Source organism: Rattus norvegicus, chromosome 6 (genome assembly GCF_021556685.1).
Source record: "Rattus norvegicus strain SHRSP/BbbUtx chromosome 6, alternate assembly SHRSP_T2T, whole genome shotgun sequence".
Lineage (NCBI taxonomy): Eukaryota > Metazoa > Chordata > Mammalia > Rodentia > Muridae > Rattus > Rattus norvegicus.
Genome location: NC_141539.1, coordinates 21,390,429 through 21,416,609, shown reverse-complemented (window position 1 = coordinate 21,416,609; position 26,181 = coordinate 21,390,429). Strand labels below are relative to the sequence as shown.

Sequence of the window (26,181 nt, the reverse complement as noted above, 5' to 3'; positions counted from 1 at the left end):
AAAATACTTAGTGAAACAGTCACCAAAAATGCCTAAAAAACCATGCATCAAATAATGAAGTTCAAAGTAGTAATTAAATCAAGAAAAGTATCTATATACTACTATACACTTTAACATATGAATGACTAAAGTTACTGACATTAATAGTTTTGTGTTCTTTTAAATTTCAATACCAGAAAATTGTTCAAGAGAAAACAGCCAAGTGTAAGTAGAATTTTACTTTTGTTCCATTAGGTCTGTCGATCACAAACACTTCATTCCAAACTTGTATGCCTGTTGTTTCTCTTTCACAACCACCTCGCCATGTAAAGCCAGTCAACGGCTCATTGCTTCCACCAATCCAGCTTTGCGAATCCTGTTAAAACAAACACACCAAAATTAAAACTTCACATCACCCATTCCATATCTCATAAAGGAGAAGCCAATGCCCAAAGAGACAGAGCACCCAGTCTGGCAGCATGCAAACAGTCCTGACAGCAGTTGGAGTCCTGTGCAAAGCGCTGAAGGAGCAGTGTCCTCAGATCAGCCTTTGTCAAGTGATTCCAGCCCCCACCTGCTCTAGACTTCTAGGTACTCGGGATTACGCACGCCCACTCTCTCTCTCTTTTGGCGAGCTTTTCTATGTTTAGAGATCAAAAAATATGGGAACTAGCTATTTTAATATCTTGTACAGAACAGTAAAACCAAGTTCCAGACTGAGCAGTACTGTCAAAACAGTAGCCCATTCCTAGAATAGTATAGTTTTTAACTACTAGGTATCTAAGTATTTATGATGAAAAAGATGTATCTTCCTGGTAATTGCTTTAAAATAGCCCAGGAAACACATACACAGAGAAACAGATAAAACAAGACTACCTGTCTGCAGGTACATGGCAATTCATAATAGTATCCTCTTTATTTTGAAGTATGTTTGAGAATTTTCTGTCATAAGATCTTTGGAGGTTGGAACATCTTAATGGTATAACTTCTGCCTAACAAGCCCAAGGCTCCGGGTTTGATCCTCATCACCAAGAAAAGGAGTCAGGGAGCATATCTCTAAGTCAAGCCACAGAGCTACAACTGCTGTAATTATAGAGCATGGAGTTGGGGTACAGTCCAATGGGAGAGCACTGCCTATAAACATAAGGCCCACCACCATAAATAAATACTTGTGAATACAGTTAATATACCACAGTGTAATTTGTCTAGAGTATTAATATGTGTCAGTTACTAACGGCCTTATGTCAAAATACCTACACTTTAATGTCTACATATCCCCTATTTAAAGCATTTCAAAAGAAAAACGTCTTTGTTTCAGAAACTTGAATCTAATTCTAACAAATTACAAAACCCAAATTAGGGGAGAGAGATATTTAAGACAAGAGCAGTGCAGGATGCTCTGATGACGAAGGGCACATACAAGGTAGAAAGACAAAACGAAGCCAAACTCAAACATCATCTACTGAGAAAACACAGCCGTGACCTTGACTCAACTATTACTATTCACAAAACTCTATTCCCAACAAGCTACAATGCTATGCACTACAAAATCCCCCCGCCTTCATTTATTGTCCTCGGTTGTCAACACTCTAACCTATTAGGCCTTCATTTCTGCTGGTTACAAGGAAATCACACCATACAACTCCATTCACAGTATTTCCTTGACTTGTGTTTCACAAAGGGTACTTCATAGGTGTTAGAAAGTCAGTGGTACCCCTGGACAAGAACACCCGCCTGGACTCCTGTGTCACTTTTCTATGTCACCTCTCTATCTTCTGCAACACTACCTATGGCTTCCACACAACCTGTGAGGCCATCTGGAGACCTGCTGGTCACAATACATCTTTCACTTTTCCAATCTGTTCCCAGTACTCCGCAGAGATCCACACACAGGCTAACACACACAGGCTAACACAAGCCTTCCTGTTTCTAACATGCCTGACAATCAACCCTGCATACACACCGTTTAGCTGATCTTCTGCTTATACTCAAAAGCTCTGACACTGAGGGATGAAATGGTACCTGTAAGAAACTATTATTCATTCCCCCGCAATGTCAAAAAATCTGCTACTGCAGAAGTTCTTTTTTTCCAGTTTAACCTATACGAGTAAGTTAAAAGAATGTTCTCAGAGATCTGTTCTTACTCAATGTGTTGCTTCTCTGTCTCCTATGTGAGAATGTAAGTTCATGAAAACTAAACTTTAACTTCATTCTGCCTGGCTTATAAGGAAGCACTAAATGAATTAGCATTAAATGAATATAAAAGTTTACTCATAAAATTCAATATGCTTTCTTTAGAATATAGTTATCAGGTATAAAAGAAAAACAATTGTTCTGGTCCTAGAAATAATAACAGTAAAAAAAAAATTGAAAACATGACAAAAATCATAAACCTATATAACATGCTTGTAAATCCCCATGTTCAAAGAAACTAAAAAGAATTGGTGTCCACATATAATCTCTTCTTAGTTTACTCTATGTCTAGTAAGGAAAAAAAAGTGAAAAAACTAAATTAAGGATTCTAGATAACCAAATTCTCAAACAAAAATAAAATCTATTATGTCTCTAGTAAATGAACACAGGTTTTAGAAAAATAATTATTAATTCAGTCAACAAATTATTTACTGACCTACCAAATTCTGAACACTGTTAAAAATCTAAAGTTCTCTACAAACATATTCTTGTCCTCAAAGAACATTCTAATGAGTTCTGGAAGCTACCTTGTTTCTAACAAACCCTATTTCCTCCTGGAATGTATTAAAAGCAAACCTAGGAATTCAAAAGCACTAATCTGGTACCATTTCCCACTGTAGAGACAAAAACATCTCAAAAACCCATGTTCCTCAGAGTGGAAACTCGACGATCCTCACAGTAGAAAACACAGGTCTTTAAGGTGAATCTCAGCTGAAAAGGCAAACTACACGTTTAAGTGGCGCCAAAACGATAAACGCAGCCCTAACGAAAGACTCACTACAGAATACAATTATGAGCAATGAACTCCACCTCAGGAGTATGATATGACGCCCCTCGTCCTACGAAAAGCAAATGCACCCCATAACAAAGCAGAACGCTAGGTAAACCTCGCAGTATCCAGTTTCCCTTGGCCAGCAAGCTTCCTCCTTTCACAATGGTGAGGCTGGATGAGTCTAAAAGCCATAACTCATAACAGTTAGCAGTAAAAGAGATGAGAGACGTGGAGTTAAGTCCCCAAATTAAGGAAGAACTACTCCTTCATTTCAAGGCATTTCCCAAAGTAATATCACAAACAAAAATCTTCATCTATAGAAAGTCCAAATTAGCAGATAGAACAAGTAGGGTTTTTTGACACTTTAACCACCTACTGCAGTTTAGGACAAATTACAAACATTCCAAACAGTTAAAACTACAGTTAGTACCCATGCACCCAAACTGTCCCATGTCCTCTATTCTAGGGTTGGAGAAATAGAAATTAGGAGTGGCCTGGGTCACAAACTCAGACACCAGACAATTGTAACAACTTGATTACGTTCTAAAGAGAACGTTTTTACAGCTCATCTGAGTAGCATTCTTGACCATGAAGTCACTCAGATAAGACAAATAAGCCAAATACGAAAAAGATGAGCATGGCACAGTCTACTCCTAAAGGGTGCACAGTAGTCAAGAAAAGAAAGAAGCATGCTGGCTTCCGGAGCCTGCAGGGAAACGGGTTAGGAATCTAAAGTTTCGTAGGCTTCACACGAGAAAGATGAAAACATTATGAACAAAAGATTCATCTGCTTAGAAACAATGTGATTGAACTTAACACCACTGAACTGTACACTTGAAAACGGTTAACACACTAATCCTATACCATGGATATCTCTTTAAAAGACAAAAGTGTCCTAAGGCTGCTAGAAAGGAAGGGGAGCTAGTTCAGCTACGAGTTGACGTGTGACCTGGAGCTCTGACTTGCACCTTCCATGAGACTTTCCGTTTAGCCTCATTTGTAAAAACTGAAGTCTTTCCAGGGTCTAAAAAGGGAAAATTATAACTTTCTTTCCTTGGACAAAAAAAAAAAAAAAAAAAACACCACCACCACCACCAAAACAAAAACAAACAAACAAACAAAAAAAAAAAAAAAAAAAAAAAAACCAACCCACCGAGTTCCCAGTCAAAATGCCACTCCAACCCTGAGAGGCCATAGTGAGTCCCTAGAAGAAGCAGTCCCAGTAGCTGGATAACTGGCAGTAATGTACAAATACATGACCATCTGCCAGAACGAGGTAAACTGGACTGAATTAAGAAGACACCCAGGGCACACCACACTTGTAGGCATTCCTCACAGAACTCCCATGTTCTCATGGTTCAACTAGAAGAAAACAGTCATTTTTAAATTCACTAGGAAAAATGATTATTTTCAATTACATACATCCAGAAGTGTCCTTGCAGCAGAGGCCTGTCCTTATGTTCAAACTAACCTGACAGAGATTTATGGAGCCTGGCAAAGGCATACTTAGCCAATGTCAGCCCCTGTATTCCTGTCTAGGGTAAGGAATGGAGGTGGGGGATAAGAACTGGAGGACCAGCACTGTAATCCCAGCACTCAGGAGGCTGAGGTAGGAGAAGTCATGCTCCTTTCAAGACTAAGCTAGGCTATGTATACCAAGACCCTATCTCCAAAACTTAAATAAAACAAAAAACAGTTAGTGGAGGTCAGAGCCGCCGTCCTCTGCATCATCTCAAAAGGCACAGGAAAGACTTTGACAAGTCTTACACCCACTGACAAGAGCCTCAGAGAGGCTAGAAATAGAAAGAAAAACCCTAGTGTAATCATGGCCACATAAACATATGGCCAATATTATAGTAAATTGAGAAAAAAAAACAAAGTGTTCTTTCTAAAATCAAAACTGGAAGGTATTCTTCCTTGTCCATTCTTCCTCAGTGTATCCCTTAACCAGATAACTAAGTAAGGGACAGGGACGCAAGAGAAAAGGGAAGAGGCAACCACTCTCACTTCTACATGAGAACCTGGACTCCACTAGAGAACTGTTAGCACTGATGGAAACCTTCAGCAAAGCACCTGATGCAAAATCAACTTCAAACACAGCAGCTTTTCCTCACAATGACAAATATGCTAAGAAACCAGGAAGACAGTAACTTCAAAAAATAAAAGACAAGAATAAATCTAACCAAAGAAGTAAAATAACCATCATAAAAATTCTAACAATGGTAAATATACTAAGGATAGACCATGGGATTGTGTGAAATTAAAAAGCTTCTGTACCACAAGAAACACTGCAGAGAAGTACTCTCTAACCAAAACTGGAGCTTTCAGGACAGCCAGGACAACAGAAGAGAGAGCGCAGAGGAAAGCATGCGGCCCCACAGCTGAGAGCTCAGACAAAAGCTTCTTGCTAGAGAACAAAAGCCTCACATAAAACCCCAAATCTCTTAAATTCCGATACTTCACACCTGACTTTCAGACATCCAAAACTAAAATTCTACATGACCAGGGCAACAATTTTTATAATACCCAAAAGGGCCATGCACACATTCTGAAGCTTAAGGGTGGAAACTGAAAAAGTATTTCAAATGCTACAAGGACATTTCCCAAAGATTCTCATTTTCCGATCAAAAAGGCTCTCTTGAAGCAGTGCCCAAAGACATCAAGTGATGTCTAGAAACTTCTCCATCTCATCCATTCCTAACTTCTGTAGATCAACAAGATTTCACAAAAATTTTCTAGCTAAAATCATTCACACTATAGGCTCTACATATGAAAACATACCGAAGACTGAAAATTTCCAATTCCAAAATCAAAGTCTCAGAGAAAGAAAGGAAGAAAGTCCAGAAGCCACTAAGCAACATTATCTATCTCAGTTTGTATTTGGGGGAGAAAGGAAAGAAACTGAATTTTTTTTAATTATTTTTTTTAATTTTTTTATTTTCTTCATGAATTCAAAATTCTGAAAATTCAGATCAAGCTTTGTTTGCTTCTCACATTAGCAAAAATAATAAAAATTACATTTTAGGCGGCCTGTCATATTAAAGTTATAATGTTTAACTTGTAATGAGTAAAACAGTAAAAATCTATCAAGAGCAAAAAATAACCAAGAGAAACCAGAGTTTAGGAAAGGCTCAAAAATAAGCTATATTAAAGCTAGCACAGCTGGGCATGGTGGTGCATACTTTTAATCACAACACTTGGGAGTCAGAAGAGAGCAAATCTCTAAGGTGAGGCCAGCCTAGCCTACAAGTGAGTTCCAGGAAAACCAGGGCTCCACAGAGAAATCCTGTCTCAAAAACAACAAAAAGACAGAGATACTATAACGTATCCAAAAAGAAGAAAAATAAAGAAATGGCCTAAAACCTGAGACTGATCTAGTCTCTAGACTCAATTAACAATTTACAGAGAAATCACAGGACAAAGACCATCACATCAACTCCACCTACCACTGCAGGTAAAGCCAGAGCAAGAAACTGCAAGACCAACAGTCTTGTCAACAAATGAACTGCCAGAAAACAGGAAGACGGAGGGTGAGACCACTTTAAACACGGGCTTTCACAATGTGTGCCTCAAGTGGAAACATTTGAAGCAACTGAAAAATGGACCAACTAGAAGATACTGTAAAACCTTAGAACGGACTGCTGGGGGCGGGAGTGTATTGAAAAAAGACCCTGAAATATTCACTGATGTAGTTTATATGTCAGAGCTTACTCCTAAACACCAAGTAAGGTATGGGATAGTCAGATTATAGAGGAAAGATAACTGATAGAGCTCATGAATACAACAGAATGAAAATAATGGGCACATGTCACTACCTTTATACACGGTTAAATTTTTATCATAAAAAGCTTGAGAGAAAGCATTATGATTGAGCTTATAAAGTGGAAACAGCTGCATAGAATTCATCTGTACCGTCATTACTATCACCTAGTGTCAGGATTCTAAGTACTGTGTTATGCTGTCCACACAGTATGTAATGTAATTCTGTATCATTTTTCCCTTTAAAACTGATTCCTAGAACTGAAATTCAATGAGCTTTGCTCTAACAATGCCTACCAACTCTAAGATAACCTACTATATTTTCAAAGAATGTGATTCGTACAAGCAACAGACTAAAAAATACTAAGGTCAAAGCAAATCAAATATAAATATCCATCAACAGACTAATGAGTAAGTAAACACATTTTAATCATGTAGCAAAACACTGCTCCGTGCAAAAGCACCAGTGAATCCGAGCACTAGGAAACGGCTGAAGTAAGGCAGCAATTAGCCATGGCACAGTTTCTTTTACCAGGGTCAAACCCAGGAAGGAGCAGGTGGGAAGAGGTCACAATAGCAGTTAATCTGGACGGTGATCATGAAGGTGTAAATACATGTATAAAGTTTCATCAAACTGTTCATTACATATTTATGTATCTTTCAGTTTGTAGATCATACTTATTTTAAGGAAAAATATATGTATCTGAACTATCAGTAGAGACAATTTAGTACTCCACACAGCACTTGAGAATGTACACATACTCTGAAAGAGAAAAGTCAACCATTTCCCATTACCATCAAATTCTGTCTCTGGTTGCATGATTTAATTTGCCTTCTATAAATCACATAAAGTGACTGTCATTTCTCCTTTACCTACATCTCATAGGAAAAGCAAGACCCACCATGAAAACAGTATATTATCAACAAAGTCAAAAGTCACACACTGTCTAATGCAGTTTCTAATCAACAAAATAAAGTGACTTCTATCAGGCATTCTACTATATATAGAAATTGTCTAGTTGACAGCTAAGGGCGCTGTACCTTAGAAGCCACTAAATGAGCATGTAACATTACTTGGGCCAGTCTGTGTGCAGAACCTCCTACAGCTCCTAAAGGGAGAGCTTCTCTAGTCCTGTGATTCTTAACGCAGTAAGTGAGAGATGTCTCTCCACACTGGACAGTCACTGACTAGCCAGGGAGGTAGTGTCACTTGAGGTGAAACTTATCTATTATTCCTAGACAAGTGATCTAAGTTTCCTTCCCCTCCCCAACATTCTATCTTTGACCTATATAGAATCAAAGGTATTTACAGCTCACAATTATACTATTAAAAAGTTAACTTAAGGAATCAGAGTCTCAAAATACAGAGAATTTTTATTGCTTTGAAGTGTACAGATTTTTTTTAAAGTAACATAGCACTATTCATACATTTCAGTATTTCAGAAATAAGTCCTAAGTGGAAAACTTTAAAATAACTTTAATTGGCTAAACAAAATATTGTTTAATAATATGAACTACATTCTTGATACTAAGGTGCGTTTAAGAATGCCTGAGGAGATGTCTATGAAAAGAATTTACTGCAGTGCTTCCCAGAAAAACCAATGAGCATGTTCACCTTCTTTCTTATTTCAAGACAGATGCACTACAGAGGTCAGTAGTCATCCAGGTGTTTAGATAACTACACAATTCAACTAAGTGTTAGTGTCTTCATGTAGCTTCTGAATGTCCAAGATCCCGGTAAAGCAAGTCCACCTAGTTTCCCACTTTAAAATTTCCCAATACCTTCTTCTTCTTGCTCCCTGTCAAATTCCCATTCCCTCTGCTCGACTTTTGACTATTAAAAAAGCACTCTGATTGAAGTCAACCACTTCCCTCCACTTTTCTATAGGAAAGAAAAAAAAAAATGAAAACTCTCATACCATCTGAAAGTGAGAATATGTGGAGGAAGAGAAATACACCTATCAAAACAGGCAAATACGCCTAGTCAAAACATTTTTGGTAGAAGCTAGAGTTATGTAATCAAGAAAAGGCCTTTCCTAACAGAGAGCAAACTAGCTAGAAAAAAGTTAACTAGAAAGTGTCATTAATTAATATGCCTAAACCATGAAAGCAGAGAAGGATACATAACAGCCTCACAGTATAGGAAGGCCTCTTATGGAAAGGTCAGCCACCAATAGGGAAAGATTCGAGAAACAGCAGCCTATTCTTTCAAAGAAAAACAAAAAACAAAAAACATTTAACTTACAAGAAGAGATAAGGCTCAGACGACATAGAAGCCACTCTAAAAGAATTGAATTTTAGCAATACAAATACAACTGGTGAAAAATACCAATATACAAGGTCTCTATTTCACTCACTGTACATCACCTAAACAGGAATAGTATAAAGAAATAACAAAGAGGTATGTGTGCATGTGTGTGCATGTGTGTGCACGGTACCTCAGTGATCTTTCAAGATATAATCAGATATTTGAGACATAGCTAAAAAGTAAACATATAACTGTGCCTCTGTCTTTTTTTAAAGTTGGTTGGCAATTTTGTATATTAGTTGGGGTCAATTTAAAAGACACTATTCACCTTGTTATACATATATCTAAGCATGAAGTCCAGGAGAAATGATTTCCCTTTACGAAAAGCTCCTGCCACAGATACCACGACTATGTTAAGGTCCCGGATGTGCTCCTGCAGCAGTATCCGCTCCAAAGCCTCTTCGTCAAGCTCAAAGTTATGGTCGTCTTCATGGGCAAGGACAATCTGTACTGGGCACGGTTTCCTCATGACCTCATCTGAGTTCACTAGGTCAGCATCTTCATAATCCTCACCTGGAATTTAAAGAAGAAAGAAACAGGTTACTTTAGTCCCTGAATTACCAACTTCTCCTCAAGTACCACACCTAAAGCAAAATCTGAAATACCCCCTCTCAGTAGAGCATTTGAGAATAGTTACAGAAAAGGGATAGATATTCAAGTTCCTTAGATTTTCTATCCTTCTATAAAAAGACTATCAGTAAGATTTCCCATTTTATAAACAGAGAGAAAGAAACAACTACACTAGGTCCTCTCTTTCAGTTAAGCAAACTGAGCAGCTAACTGTGAGCCAGAGCGGTTCTCCAGCGCTCCACAAACACTGTGTGGTACGTAGGACCACTGCAGCTAGGCAGACACAGACAAAACCAACTTCACCAGATGCTTTAGAGACCAACTTTCCTATAGTCATCACTTAGAAAATTATTCCACAGCACAAAGATTAAATCAAATAGAATGTAGTGATTTTCATTCTGGAATTTGAAAAGTAAAATTAAGGTTCTAAAGGTATCCAAATATGACCCAATAAAGTTAACAAGTCCTAAAATCTTCAAATAGGACTACAGCGCCCTCGCCAAAGCAAAGTACACAGACTGTTGCCGTGAAGGAAGATGGCCACTGAGATGCCAGGGCCAATGTCCACTGGGGCTTTTTGTCAAACACCACCACTACAACTTAAGAAAGAATATGCAGCTTCTGTACCCAAGCAGGCCCTTTCTCTGTTCACCAGCACACAGGACACTGAGGTAACTTGTGCAGAAAGAGCTTCACTGAATAATAATGGTGAGATAACTATAGAAAATGTAAATGGAAGCAACTGCCCACGGCTTAGTTTTCTGTTCTTTCTGTGTCTAATAACTGCTGGTACGTACCTTGTTCAGTTTCTCTCCCAGTCTCCTGGTCCCACACAGCAATTAAGTTAACACTAGGGTCTTTATCGATGCTTCTACATCAAAAATTGTAAGCCACACTCACATTGTCCCCTAAGTGCCAATCTCCACTCCAAGGAGACCTCTGATATCTACTGTGTCCCATGCAAGAACTCCCCATTGTCCATGATGGCATTATTTGTGACAGTGAGACAAGCACTACCCACATGACCACCACCCACAGAGCAGGGCCTCTGCCCACAGCAAGGACTGAACAGACTGGACACCTGATCTGCCTCTCCTGCCACATCACAAGGCACCTCTGACACTGCAGAGCCAAACGAACACAGTATCTCAAAACGCGCTTTGGTAAGAGACTACAGAGAGTAAGCAAGTCTGAAGGAGAAACTTTGGAAGTAAAAACAATCTCCATTTAATTAGAGAGAGAATTGTCATTTCCTTTTTCATTTGGCTGCAACCCATTACAACATCTGAATTCACAAATTTGACTTTGCAGGACAGGTACACACAGTTAAAAATCCCAAGCTGAGACATCCTTAGGAAAGACTAAACCAGATGAGAGATAAAACAGTATGCAAATTGTAGGATTAAAACTTTCCAGGGTTAATCAGTGGTTAACACCGGAAAAAGGTAAAATTCCCAGATCCACTGAGAGCCTCTCTGTGCCTATACTCACCTGTAAAGACTGGCCCTATGCTCAAAGAAGGATATCACCTAAGTATTCACGAGCTCACTGTACCACGTGTGTGTTGTTAAAGCCTTGAAGCAACCATACCTTGGGACCCCTATTTCTACAAACCTGTGATAGGGGAAGGTGGTCACAAAGGTGGTGACAAATAGGCACAAGTTTGCTTCCCACTGTTACTTCTGGGAGCGAAAAATCAAACCCAAGTGTCTCGAAACTGGAAAATGTTTTAGCCATAACCGACAAATTGGACAGCTTAAAATAAATATACTCTCTTAAGAATTAAAAACTGTTTTTAAGATCTGGGGTGTGTGTGTGTGTGGGTGTGTGTGTGTGTTTCTTCTGTGTCAGTAGTATATGGACATGTGTATGTAAGTACAAGTGCCTGCAGGTCAGAAGTGCTGGGTCCCCCTGGAGCTGGGGTTGTGAGTGTTTCTGGGACCCATGAAGTAAATTCTGGAACCTGAACTTAGATCCTCTGCATTCTTAATTGCTGAACTTCTCCCCAACCCTAAGAATGATTTGTAAATCAGCATAAAATTGACAGGAAAAAGCAGTTAAAGTAGAAGGCCAGTCCCAACTCTTCTTTTGATTTTTCTTTCGCTTTGTTTTTTAAAAATGTAAGTAATCAGACACATGAGAAATTGGAGACATGAATGAAATCACAAAGAGTAAAGGGTGTAAGACAAGGCACTTTGCTACAGACAAACAAAACATACAAGGCTTTTTTTAAACCCTGGCCAGAATGTAGCACATAACCATAGTCCCTAAAAAGGAAACTCATAAAGTGAGCACTATGCTCATTTCCAATCCCTTGGGAGGGAAGAACTAGGCAACAGGCAAATCTGAGTTCACAGATACTGACACAGCAGGATCAGTGAGGCGGGGGGGGGGGGGGGGGGGGGGGGGGAAGCAGCCAGCAGCCCTGGGGCAAGAGCAACAAACCTTCACTATACAAGGCTCAGCTGAGGTGTACTACTCAAGGCTGGAAGGGAAAGCAACATCACAGAGCAGGCCCTTTACAGAAGTGGCTGTGAGAGACTGGGAAGATCTCACACATCAAACCTCAAGCTAAAACACTAGAAAAGCCCCAATCCAGAATTAAGGATCTTGCCCTCAATTTAGATCCTACCTAAAATATGCCCAAACAAAGCCTAAAACTAGGACTTAAAAAGATCTGTAGGATGCAGTTTTGAAACAGTACAGGGGTGAGGGAAATCAGCTCAGTCAGCTCAAGTTTTTTTCATAAAAGAATAAGACCAGATTTCAAACCCATTGCATCAATGTAAAAAGCTCAGAACATGATACACACCTATAATCCTAGCAGAGGAGTGGGAACCAGAAGGCCTCCTGCCCAGTGGGACTAGTCAAATCAGTGAGTTCCAGGTTCACACACATGTGCTCACATACAGCAGAGAGGAAATTAGTACAATGAGAAGTTCCTTCTCAGTTTTCTGAATATACACCCCAAGGGTGAACCCTTATTTGTCAATTCTGAATGATCATAAAGTATCAGCGAGGCTAATTTTATCACAACAAAATGAGTAAAAATGAAAACTCTAGAATGCATAACATTATCATCAAGGAGGGATCCTGTCTCAAAAATTAAGGAAAACACCCAACGCCAACCTCTGGCATCTAAGTATGTATGTAAACACACACACCACATACATACTCAACACACAGAAAAGAAATTTAGTATAAACACAAACTGCTTGCCACCCAAGCATCAGAAAGTAAGTCTGGATCCCTGGCACCCACAAAAAACACCAGGCGCACATCTCAATCCCAGCACTGGGGAAGCAGCAGCAAGATCCCAGCCAGCCTAGAGAACTGATGAGCTCAGGGTCCAGGAGCAGACCCTGTCTCAAAATGAGGTGAATGGTAACTAAAAGGACATGGGGAGCATGCATGCATACACACACACACACACACACACACACACACACACACACAGAGAGAGAGAGAGAGAGAGAGAGAGAGAGAGAAACACACAGAACAGAAATAAAAGGGAAATTTAGAACTAAATAGTAAATAAAATATTCACTGAATAGACATAAGGAGATGGGAAGACACAAACAGTTGATGGTTGATGACCTTGAAAACATTCAAGGAAATTCTCCAAGTTGCAAGAGTAAAAAGAATGAAGAAAAAAACTAAGTCTCCAAGATGTGTGGCACAACATGCAACGTGTAGCTAAGAGTTCTAAATGAAGAACAGAGCTAAGAATAAGTTTAAAAAGAACAGTGCAAGTGAAAACGTCACCATATTTGTTTTTAGAGACTTACAAATTCAGTATTCAGCATAAACACTATTAACGCAAAATTTAAAATTACTGGCTTTTAAAATCCTGAATCTCTGCTTAGCCCACATATATACTGCTGCTTTCTGTACAAATTTTTTTCAAATTTTAACTTTTTTACTTTGTCATCTCAATTTTTTTTTTAAAAAGGTAAATGTCAAACATCAAATTGTTTAAAAGTAACCCAATTGTCACTCTGGAAATGTACAGTGCTATTTTAAACTTTGAAAAACAAGAAATGAAAGAGCCTAAGTTATCTTCCAGCCTTAGCCAATACTATCAGCACAGCATAACTGTGAAGAACAAGGCGACCTCGCTGCAGAGTGCAGCTCCAGGTCTGTGCAATCACCAGCCGCTTCGGTAGAAGCTGACAGGGCTGACTAATGATGTGGGAAACAGGATAGCACGCCTGTCAGCAAATACAGAACAGAAAACATAACCAAAGCAATAATGTTTTCAGACATACTTTATTCTGCAATCTATAAAATGCCTGAACACTGGGAAGAAGGATCTCAAAGAAGTAAGTTTTAGTGTCAAGTATGAGACACTGGGGAAGACAAAAGATTAACAAGTGTCATTAAAGTTACAGAGGAGTGTTCCAGTGATATTACTGAACATTAAAAGGGAATTACTATTTGAGAATATCATCAACAAAATAAGAATTGCTCAGGAAGTGAGTGCACTATGCTAAGCTACAACGCCAAGAAGAGCAAGCAACAAACAGCCTCAAAGAACACTTAGCTGAGTCACCAGACACCCGATGAAAGGACTCCATCAATAAAACACTTTCAAAGTGGGGGGGTCATTAAAAATACTTGTTCTCTGGTATCTACTACAACATTTTAGAACATTAACAAGAAAAATAATAACCAATTAATAACTAAGAGATATTCCTAAATTGTTTGGAATAATGTAGTCCTCCTAGGTTGCTAAAATCTACCAAGGAAAGGGTGTCCTAGGCGGATTTAATTCTATTCCTAGAATAGCTTTAAAAGGGGATTCATGACACCTCCATCAATCAATTTAGTCAATCTCATTGAGAAAGTTCCTTTAAAAAACTTCATTAGTACTAAAAACACCCACCACTCAATAAGCTTTATTTGTTCTTAATGAAGGCTGCCAAATGTTTTCCCAATCATTTATTTTCAGACTAAATGACATACAACACAAAATAGACTTTCTTTAAAAAAAATCCTAACTAAAACTATTAACAGGAACTGATGACCTAACTTAAGCCTGTAAGTGTTAGTTCAGGGGCAGGGATGACTTGCAGGTCTGAGCACTGGCTGCTCACAACCTTCTGTAACTCCAGTTCCAGGCCATCCCACGCTCTCGCCTGGCTTCTACACACTTCAGGCTCAAATGCAGCGCATGCACCTACAGACAGAACAGGCACACACATAGAATAAAAGGTTTTTAAAGAAACATTAAATTCACTAACAGCTGGCTGACTAAAAAAAGGTGCTTACTGGTATGAAAGACTAAAAACAATCAGCTTTAAAATCAAATCCACTGACTGCCTTCAAAGAAAAAAATAGGTGCAGATGGCTTCACGAGTTAATTATACTAAACATTAAAGGAAAAAATAAGACCAACTCTATAGACTCTTCTAGGAGAGAAGAAAGGAGAATTCCTTCCAATTCACTTTATGAAGCCAAAATTACTACAGGTATCAAAACCAAAAACAATGACAGACACAAGACTATACATTAGTAACTCTTACAAGTAGACACAAGAATCTAATACTCAGAGTAAACAGGAACCCTCACTTAATAAGAACTACTTTAAATAGACATCTGTACCACAAAATTCAAAGAAGATGTACAAATACGTAAACTGGCACAGAAAGAAACACACGATGCTATGGGATGTTAGGAGTAAATAAATTAACACCAGGCCAACTGCAATACCTTACATACCGCTAAATACTTGTCAGCACTCACACTCCTAGGTAGCTAGACAAGTGACAACATGTGACAATAAAAGACTTAAACACAAATGTTCACAGCAGATTTATTCCCAATATCCAAAATCTGGAAATAATCCAAATGTTTGTTCATTTACTAGAAAGTAAATAAATTCTGTTAAATCCATAAAGCAAACTGCTACTTGGCAGTACAAGAAATTGGGAATATACTTGCATCCAGATATGTGTGTGTGTATAAATACATACATACACACAGGTAAGCCTAAGTCACTTTGTATGCTAAGTGAAAGATGTCACACAGACATTGCTGCACTATGTGGTTTCCTTTTATACAATGCTTGAATCAAGCCAAACTGCAGTCACAGAACGAGTAGGAGCTATCGGGCACTGAGAATAAACACACTGACCATATCGTAGCAAGACATATAATTATGGAACAATGATAAGAATAAATGTGTTGAGGGGTTGGGGATTTAGCTCAGTGGTAGAGCGCTTGCCTAGCAAGTGCAAGGCCCTGGGTTCGGTCCCCAGCTCTGAAAAAAAAAAGAAAGAAAAAAAAAAGAATAAATGTGTTGAATACAAAAGAACTTTTAAAAGGAACTTTTTAAGGTATTATTCTATATCATGATTTTAGGTTATAAACTATAAATTTGTCAAAACTTTTCAAATATACTACTGAATCAGTGGATTTTATGTAAATTATCTTAGCAAAGCATTTTTAATCAGATGTGCCTAATTCTTCATTTTCATTTCTTAATATAATCAATACTTTTATTTAAAAATTAAATAAAAAAGCATTTAAAAATCACTTTGCAGAAAAAAACATTCTAATCAGTATTTTCCACTTCTATGAAAATGTTCAGAAAAATTAGATCAATGTGATTAAAACCTGGAGCTGCTCTTGAAAAGGACCTGAGGTGACTTGGCACCAACCACAGGCAGCTCACAACTCCACCTGTTAACTCCATTAGTAACAAGGCCTCTGGTCTCCACAGGTACCCGTAACTCACCTGAACACACACACACACATACACACAGGCCTCCACAGGCACCTGCACTCACCTGAACATACCCAGATACAGACAGACACACACACACACACACACACATACACACACACGAAATAAATATTTAAAAACTGGAGCTGTCCACCAATTCTAACACTCTTCGATCTAAAATATTTCCTCATGAACTAATTATAGGATCTTAAAAACATAATTTTGAAGTTTCTGATGGTGACAAATCTCTTGTCCACTTTAAAAAAAGGATTAACTCCTATTTAATTCTAAGCTTCTCATACTAACTTGTTTGTTGTTTGTTTTGTTTTGTTTTAAACAGGGTTTCTCTGTATATGTAACAGCCTTGGCTCTGGGGAACTCTTTTAGTTAGGGTTTGGTTGCGGGGGGGGGGGGGGGGGGGGGGACGGTCTTCTAGACCTAGTAGTGTCTTAGGCATCATCAATAAACTACACACCCTCCTTAGAAGATATTTCATGCACACATTGAAATACTAATACATGCTTAAAACTACCTCAACATTTAAAATTAAATGCCAAGGGCTTTACAGATCATTTAACCTAATTCACTTATTCTAAAGCTACATGAGTAGGTAAGGTAGGCAGAAAGAGGCTAGATCATGGTATGTCTTCTACAGCAGTCGGTCTCAAACTTTTACTACAAATCTAAGGATCTTGTTACAATGGATATTCTGACTCCTTATATCTAAGAGGGGAGGGATTAAAACTGAGTTTGTAATTAGTTTCAAGATGATGCCAAAACTCATAGTCCTAAAAACATATGGAATAATAAAGGTCACAATATTTTACTGAAGTTTAGTATATAAATGTCATCCATTTAATCTTATTTCAGCTAGTCTCTAATAATGTTCAAACAAAGTCAGAAAAGGGAGAAGTTTTCAGGCTGTGCTATAATATTCTATTCTTCCTGGAGACTGCTGATATTCTTGGACAACCAAAGTCAGTGTAAGTATTGAGTCTATAGGAAGCACGAGAGACAAAGAATTAAACAAACTCTACTTATACAGAAAAGATAAAAGAGTATTTTAAAGTGTTAACACATTCTGTAGCAGGACTGAAAACAACTGCTCCAGAGAGCTCAGTGGTCACTTAAGTGAGCGAGTGTTCACAGTAGTAGTACTAGGACTGGCCTCCCAGTCTAACTAAGATGAGAACATTCACAAAGGTGAAGGAGGCCTAAACTTCAATGAGATTAAATGTTTTATTGAAGGAGGAAAGCAGTATTAGCCAACCAGGCATTAGAAAACAGTTTAATTCCTAATTTGCTCCTAAAATAAAAATACCAGTAGAAATTTATAAAGTTAAATTTTTCTCTACAAAACTGAAGCACAATGCAAATGGAGGTAGTGGGGAAGATTCAGGATGCATCAACAGTGTCAATTACCATATACTTTTCCCCTGGATTAGTTCTGCCCCTGGTCAGGAATATGCTACCCTAAGAACCTCAAAATGCTTTGGAGAGTATATAATAGCTTATCTCCTCTTCATTATACTCAAACCAGAAAACAAAGAGTTTTTTTTTTTCCTGTAAGATTCACATATTATCTTCTACTTGAAATCTATCCTGTTTCCATAGCAACCAGCACTGATGCCATACCATTTTTGCTGTTCCCACTTAAAGAACACTATGGCATAAAATCCTTTTATACATTTTATGGAACTAGATGAGGGAAAATGTAAAATATATTATATGTGGATACAAATTATTTTTTCCAAAAACTGCCATGAAGTGCTGATCAGTTCTTCAAACAATATACTTGGGTATCAGATGTATTTTAGGATTTAAAAAAAAAACTACTTAAATTAAGCTCTGGACCTAGTTTTGTACTTAAAATCAGGTTGTCAATGAAGACATCCTAGAGATAAGAACATCTCTCTGTCCCCAGAGAGGTCAGGTGAAGGCTAAATTTAAAACTATAGGCTAAGAATACAGGGCATTATCCCTAAGGACAGCCACGAAAAACTCTGTAGCAGAGGACTGACAAGATCAACTCGCTGCTGAGATAAACTGAAGGTGATGAGTAGTAAGAACTGTAAAGGATCTAAAAACGGGAGATCAGATATAAGGCATCAGAAGAGCTTGATACAGGGCCAGAAGCCCAGGGCTAAGGGGACAGTGAAAATGGCAAAGACAAGAGCTCCTTCATCAAGGCCCTTCTTTGGCCTCCGACAATGGGCTAACCATAAAATTATTCCACATTTTTATAAAGGGTACTGTGTTTCCTTAAAAGTGTTTACTAAGTAGCAATATACTCCATGTCCACTTCCAAAATACTGGCACAATGACAACAAAGTTTTATAACACAGTCAGGAAGAATAAATCAAAAACCAAAACAGGGTTCCTTGACTTGGACAAATAACAGTTCCCTTCTTGGCCCAAAAAGTAACTTTGTGACTTAAAGGGTAACAAGTCCGTGAAAACCATCTAGCAAGGGAACTGCACATGCACACGTGGGCTTAAATTCAGAAGAGTTAACAGGACAAATCCCAAGTCGTGAGAAAACTGAAGACACAAAGTTCTATTGTACCCTATCCCTCTGCACCTGACAGAGACAACTATTACAGCAACAATTCAAAACCAGTACATTCCAACTCAGATTTATCTCAACGCAGGCAGAATGTCTGCTATGAGATTGGCTATAAAGAGAATGGTCCCCCAACAAATAACTATCCTTCAAACTAGATAAAATGTAATTAATCGGGGTTGGGGATTTAGCTCAGTGGTAGAGCACTTGCCTAGAAAGGGCAAGGCCCTGGGTTCGGTCCCCAGCTCCGAAAAAAAGAAAAGAGAAAAAGAAAAAAATGTAATTAATCTGGAAAAAAACAAAGGATTTCAAAAGTCAGTTTTGCCTCAGCTGGCTGGGTGGCACACCCTTTAATCCCAGCACTCAGGAGGCAGAGGCAAGTGGATCTCTGTGAGTTCTAAGCTAGCCTAGTCTACAGAGTGAGTTCCAGGACAGTCAGGAATACACAGAGAAACCCTGTCTCCAAAAAAAAAAAAAAAAAAAAAAAAAAAAAAAGACAAAAATGAAAACTCTTGTTTCCTACTCTCCTCTCTCCTTCTGTCCCTTCTAAGACAATGGTAGAGTCCATGTCAGGATTCTCTGTAGTAAACAATACACCCGCTCAAAGCCAAGGGGAAGAACAACAACTGCACCACATTTTGAACAACCAAGTTTCTCCTAAAATTATTCAGTCATCTAAAGCCAATTTGGGGGCATGGGGAGTTTGAGACAGGGTTTCTCTGTGTAGCCCTGCTGTCCTGGAGCTCGATTTGTAGACCAGGCTGACCTCAAACTTAAAGGAAGATCCACCTGCCTCTGCCTCCCGAGTGCTGGGATTATGGGTGCGCCACCCCCTCTTCCTCCTCCACTCCAGCATTAAAATCAAACCTTTGTTCCTCTTAACTACGGAAAAACAGCCCATATTCCTTTATTATTAAACACGCTTAACACAACTGGATTTTTCCAGTAGATTCCAGTTGCTTTTAAATACTTTTACACCTCTTTAGATTGAAAATTCTTAAAAAATTAGAATTTCAAGAATGCCATAGCTTTCTAGAATGCTTAAACTGTTTTGTAAAAGAAGCAACATGCTGCCTACTAAGGTACATGTCTTATATTTCACTGAGACCCACACAATCTTCAAAGCCTAATAAAACCCACACTAAAACTGGGAGATGCTTCGAGTAAGAATGCTTACTACCAAGCCTGAAGAGCTTGAGTTCGATCCTGAGACCCCACATGATAGGAGAGAAGCACTCGCTGCATGTGGCGCTCTAGCTGGTAGGCACACTCACTGCTACAGACTTTGGCACCTGACACAAGCTACAGAAAATGTCTCTACCATTTTGCCTGTAGGCATGTCTGTGGGGATTTTCTTAGTGATTGATGTGGGAGGGCCCAGCCCACTAGAGGTGGACTGTGGTCCTGGGTGGTATAAAAAGCAGGCTGACCACGCCATGGAGAGCAAGGCAGGGGCAGGGTCTCTGCTGGAGTTCCTGCCTTGGTCTCCCTCAGTGACAGACTGTGAACAGGACATGCAAGTCAAACAAACCCTTTCCTCCCCTAATGGCTTTTGATCTCTGTGTTAATACAACAGTAGAAGCAAACTGAGACACACACACAAATATGTTTTAGAAAGCAACAAACATATACTCTATCATGGGCTTCCCACAAAGGTCTTATAAGGAGCTTATGAATAATAGATGAGGACTTCAGTCACAGTTTATAACTCTTCTACCATGGTCCCAATTGGAAATTTTGCCAAAAGGAAAAAAAAAAAAAAAAAAAAAAGTACTAGAGTCCTAGATAGCCGTCTCGCATCAGGTAGGTATCTTTCTATCTTTGCACCCGGAGTTCTGGCAGTAAGCTAGCTAGCTATCTGGGCAGCCACTAACTGGCTACACAAGCTTCAGTCAGAGATAGATGCAGTTCTATGAAAGAATCTCCATTAAACTAAAGTTAGAAAGTAAATCCCCTTTATTCTGCTTGTACTGGCCAGAAAACCATGTATGGTTAGTTAAAAGTGCATATTACCCCATTGGGAAAATGACTTCATGACTTACATGTCATATACCCATAAAATCAACTATTGCATAGCTATTTATCCCAGGGTGGTGAAAATCAGTAATTTACTACCAAATCCTATCTGATGTGTGCATACACAAACACAGAGACAGACAGTGTAACCATCGTGTGAAAACCGCTAACAGCCCTTTGAGTTTACACTATGGAGCCCTAGAACCCTCACAGCTCTCACAGTAGGGCGGCCTACATATCTGACTTTTTTCCACGGGCTCCACCTCTGCCTGATTCCCTTTCATTCTAAGGATAGTGTGACTACCACAGCTCTATGACAGGTCACTCTGCTCTGCCCCAAAGGGCCTGGGTCAAGCTTAAGCACTGCAAGGAAAGCTAACAAAAGCACCCAGCCCATTTACTTCACTTACACAGCAGAGCCTTAAGCATATGTGGCAATCACTAAAGGGCCCTCATCTCCCCTAACCCTGGTGAGAAATAGATCAAGTACCTGAGAAGTTTCTGGGACTGGAGAAACAGCACACACTCCCTTCAGTGGGAATAGTGACTGACCTCCCTCCCAAAAACACAGGGCTTTAAGAATAAAATCAGGGGCTTTAAAGTACTTTATTAAGAACCAAATAGTACCTGTCATCTAATAGGATATGAAACAAAACTTCAGCAATAAAGTCATTGTGAGATGAAGTTCAGTTACTCTGTGGTCACATCTATCTTCCCTAAGGTTTTAAAAAAAATAAAAAAAATAAAAAAGCTTGATTTCTCTGAAGTAACAAACCTGAGATCTAAAAACCTTCAATGGTTGCAAAATAAGAAAACCACTGCATTTAAGGAGGAGGAAAGAAATAAAGTTGTTTCTCTGTACTTTCCCCAGAGAAAACCATCCTTATAAAGTCACTAAATCAACATTTTAAAAAGTTATTCCTACTTCTGAGCCTAACGTTCCTGGCTTTTGAGAGCTCACCTGAAAAGGCTTTGCTCTCACTTGTACATCAAACCTATGTTCCAACTGAACACAGACAAGAACTGTCCGTGTGTCTCACAGTTAAAGTGTCTTAACTCCAGCAGCATCACCCTGGCTGGCCTTAGTCACCCCAGGGAGCTGCCTGGTTCCAGTTGTGGAAAAATGTGATGTAGGAAGAGGTCTGACAATTTTATTTCATGGAATAATCAGAAATTCTATCATGAAGTTAAAAGCCACACTAAAGAAAGGCTGTAGAGATGGCTCAGTGAGGACAGCCCGTGCTCAGTTCCCAAACCCACATAAAATGGTGCACAGTAACCCAGAACTCCATCTCCAGGGGATGGAGACCTCTGGCCTTGTGGGCACCTATACTCACACATATTTTTAAACATAAATATTTAAAAAGAAACAAAAAACCCTGAAAACCTGTACACCTATGTGGACTCCACTACAGCTAGAGTCTCATTTTCTCTCCTGACTTATGTCCCTATAATAATCCCTTTACTGTAAAGTAGCTTCTTCTCCCCCTCCCCATAAAAAGAATTCCAGAGAATTTCAAAAGCACTTTACCAAACAGACTGAGCACCTACAGAAAGAATCCTAGAACCCTATTAACTTAAAGGTTCAGTCATACTCTTTCACTGAGTGTTGGATCCTAAACCCATTCTGGATGTGGGCGTAACATACAGCACTCACCCTAATATTTGGAAGATCCTTGGTTTGAGCTTCAGCACTTGGAGGGAAATGACTTGGGGTTGTTTTCTTTTTTACATGAGCACACCCAATTTAGTTTGTAATGCAGGTGACTCAGGAGCAATCTAGTAGGTGTAGGACCTGCCTTAGAAGTCATTGATCGGAATGGCTATTAAGTGAAAGTCTTCCACACATGACCACCAAAGGAAAGGTCGATATCTATGAGCAGCAGAAGAACAGTTAATAAGTGTTAGGCAAGCACTACTTATCAATAGTGACAACTTTGGAGTTTGGTTTCTGTAAGAATCTGTTTTCATTTTAATCCCAGTGTGGGAGACGCGGCTGCTTCACATGGTGCCCAGCAACTGACTAGGATTCCCCAGCTGCAGATAGTTTCTATGATTGTATGACGACTGGAATTCTGCGGGGTTTTCAGAGGGTATATAAATGCTAGGGCCCCACGAGGCCATGTGGGTTGTTGGTCATTTGCTGGTGGTGGCGGTTTGTTAAATAGTTGGGCACAAAAAAGAAACAAGAAGAAAAAATTAGATATCCTGACATCGAAGATCAAACTTGCCCTAATCAGCAGGAAGTAGTCTAACGATAATGTCACCCCTTTCCCACCCCTAACTTTATTCAGGGATCTCTTTCCTCTCCTCTCTCTTATCTAGGGGGTTGTAAGTGTGGAAGAATGTGGTGGAGAAGGGTGGAAGAAAGAACCCACAAAATAGCCAAAGGCAGCAACAACATTCCCAAGAGCCTTATCTCTTCTCAACGTCTAATAGTATAAAGACATGCTCTTAATTATGACTGGATCAAATGTATGCTTTTCCTACTGCAGAAAGTATTTTGACACTACATTTCAAACTGTACACACACACACACACACACACACACACACACACGTGCACACACGCACGCTTTCCAAAACAAAAATCAGCCACCTAAAGGTTAAAAAAAAAAAAAAAAAAAAAGACTTTCTGGAAGTACTTTCAAGGGCAGAGGGCTCCCATTGTAAACAGTTCTGATAAGAGTCTGTGGTTGACAGGTGACAAACTTTATTTCCTTTTCTTTTTCTCGTTGGAAAATTCTAGTTTATCCTCATCTCTGACTTATGTCCAAGATAAATGATGAAATGCAATCTAAAGTTTTCTATAAAGAGTCTGTGGTAATTAAATTTAATCAAAATGTCTTAAATTTCATCCAGTAAAACCTTTATCAGATTGTGGAAAAGGAAATACAAAAGCAATCTCATACTCAGTGTGTTTACTCTACGCTTATTCAGACCTCACGTATCTAACCGTCGGCTCTTACTATTGCTAAGCCTTTGAAAAACTTTATGCCTTTAACCATCACAACTCTCAATAAGGACTTCGTGCGTTCATTCGCACCACGGTGAAAGATCAAATGCTAAACTCCTAAAAATAGGGGTGCTGTGAGTGAGAGCAACACACAACACCGCGCTGCCAACGCAACTGCGTCTTCGAGGGGGCAGGGGCGCCATGTACACATACAGTAGGAGCTCACATTCAGCAAAACCCAGGAACGAGACGGATCAGGTGACCAGACACTTTCAGCCTGAAGCGAATGACTAGCAGCCCCAGGGCTCCTAACCCCAGTTTGACAACCGAAGCCAACACTTGCAACCCTGGCCGATCCATGCACAACTCGTGAGAATGGGTTTGGCGGATCCAAGAGCTGGTGAGGCTGAGCCCGGGCCCCAGCCCTGGCCTGTGGACTGCGGCTCCCATCGGGAAGGGTGTGTGTGAAGAGAGAGCTCTGCGACCTGGCAGCCAGGTGCCAGCGGTTCCCGCGTCCTCCACCGCCGCCGCGGGGCCCAGCGCGTCCCGCTCGTCCCTCCCTTCCCGGCCCGCGCTAGGCACAGAGGGCAGCAAGTGCCCGCCGGGTGACCGATCCCGCACCACCCGCCGACCTCCGTGCGTCCCAGCCCCGCGGCCCCAGCTCAAGGCCGCCCCCTCGGGTCGGGGCGGACACCGCTGCGGCCACGAGGCGGCGGCGGGCAGGGGGCCGGGCTGCCCGTTCACCCCGCCAGCTGTGAGAGCCGAGGCCCTCGAGCCGTCCTCTCAGGCCGCGCGGCGGAGCGCGGGGCGCGGCTGAGGCTAGGCCCTGCGAACGAGCTAACGAGCGTGCGAACGAGCGGACGCAGAGGCGAGAGCCGAGACCAGCCAGCCGCGGTCTTCGACCCTACCGGGCGACCAGTGCCCGCCAGCCCGAGCGGCCGCGGCCTCCCTGACTCCCGGCCCCCGTGGCCTCGGCCCCGCCCGCCCGTACCTAAGGAGGTCGTGGACGAGACGTGGTTAACCCCGACGCTCGAGTCGCTAGTCTGTCGCCGGCGCCTCAGCCCCTGCTGCGGCTGCTGCCTTCGCGCTGCCTCGTCCCCCTCCGCCATCTTGTACCGATTTAAAATTAACTCCCCACTGACGTCAAACGCCGCCGCCGCTTTATCAACCTCCCGGGAGCCGGCGGGGCGGCCTGCGGGTCCTAGCGCCGCCCTCTAACTTCGCGGCCCAACCACGCCCATCCGTGCCCTCGCCCCGCCTCCGCCCCAGCCAGCCTGCCGCGGGGCTCCGCAGCTCTCAAACTTCTAGGAAGAATTGGGGGACCCCCACTGCGGCCTGCGCCACCCCGCCCCCACCTCCCCGCACTCGGTGCCACACCCCCTTGCCGCAGGGCGGAGAGGGCATCCCTGGAGAACCAAGTCCTTCCTTTCCCAGATCTCTTCGCATCTCTAAAGTTGACTGCACGTGAGGTTACATTAGCATCCTTTCCCTCTTAGCTTTCTTATCCCCAGCCCTCTGCCCTGTGAAGCCAGTGCCCCGCTTGTCTTGATATTTCCTTTGCCCTGCACAGAAAGGATTTCTCTTTCCACCACTGTCCTACAATTTGTTTGCATTCCCATCGGCTTCTGAAAACCTACTTTCCCCCTCTCAACTATGCATGTCTGGTGCCCAAAAAAATCACTCAGAGAAAGAATTCTAACACACCCTTTCCTAACTGTGATGAACCTTCTGGGGATCCAGTGGCATCATGTAGAAAGTTCGAGAATCTCAGTAACAGAAATGTCTACCTGTGGAGGCATCTATGAAACACAGTTCCTATTCTCATGAATTTGTACCACAACCACGGCTACATGAGAAATTCCTTTTCTCTGGTAAATGTGGGAGCCCAGGTGTCCAAATGACTGTCTTGTCCTGATCTCTTAAGCCTAAACTTTGCAACCTTTAATTCCACAAAACCTCTAAAACAACGTTAGTGTCATCAAACTTCGAAGGACTTCATTCTAAAGGGGCTTTTGTTGTACTGTCTGGGGATTATTAAGTTACCTGTTCTCTATCTTTGGAGACACCTATTGTGAGATCCTACTGCACTAATTCCCTGTGTGCTGGCTCCATGTTTCCTGAGCAAGCTAGTAACGTGCTTGCTTGACAATAGATTTGCTTGCTTGCTTTTCTCTTCTTTTTGTTTGTTTCTTTGTTCTTTTTCAAGATAGGGTTTCTCTGTGTAACAGCCCTAGCTATCCTGGAACCCACTTTACAGACAAGGCTGGCCTCAAATTCACAGAGCTCACCTGCCTCTGCCTCTTGAGGGCTGGGATTAAAGGCCTGGGCCTCCACACCGG

General features: G+C 40.7%; 1 protein-coding gene across 4 annotated transcripts in view; it reads right to left on the bottom strand.

The window, feature by feature from the left end:
- Positions 1-24,981, bottom strand: part of Atl2 (atlastin GTPase 2) — a 41,385-nt gene extending 16,404 nt beyond the window's left edge. For 3 of the 4 annotated variants that reach the window (XM_087552479.1, XM_087552476.1, XM_087552478.1), the window contains exons 1-3: positions 24,834-24,981; positions 9,280-9,524; positions 221-355 (exon numbers count right to left, since the gene is read on the bottom strand). In XM_087552479.1, the coding sequence (XP_087408605.1) occupies positions 221-355; positions 9,280-9,524; positions 24,834-24,951 (498 nt within the window). In that variant the 5' untranslated portion in view covers positions 24,952-24,981. The remainder of the gene's footprint in view (positions 1-220; positions 356-9,279; positions 9,525-24,833) is intronic. The other variant, NM_001100671.1, reaches the window with a different exon arrangement.
- Between the last annotated feature and the right edge of the window lie 1,200 nt (positions 24,982-26,181).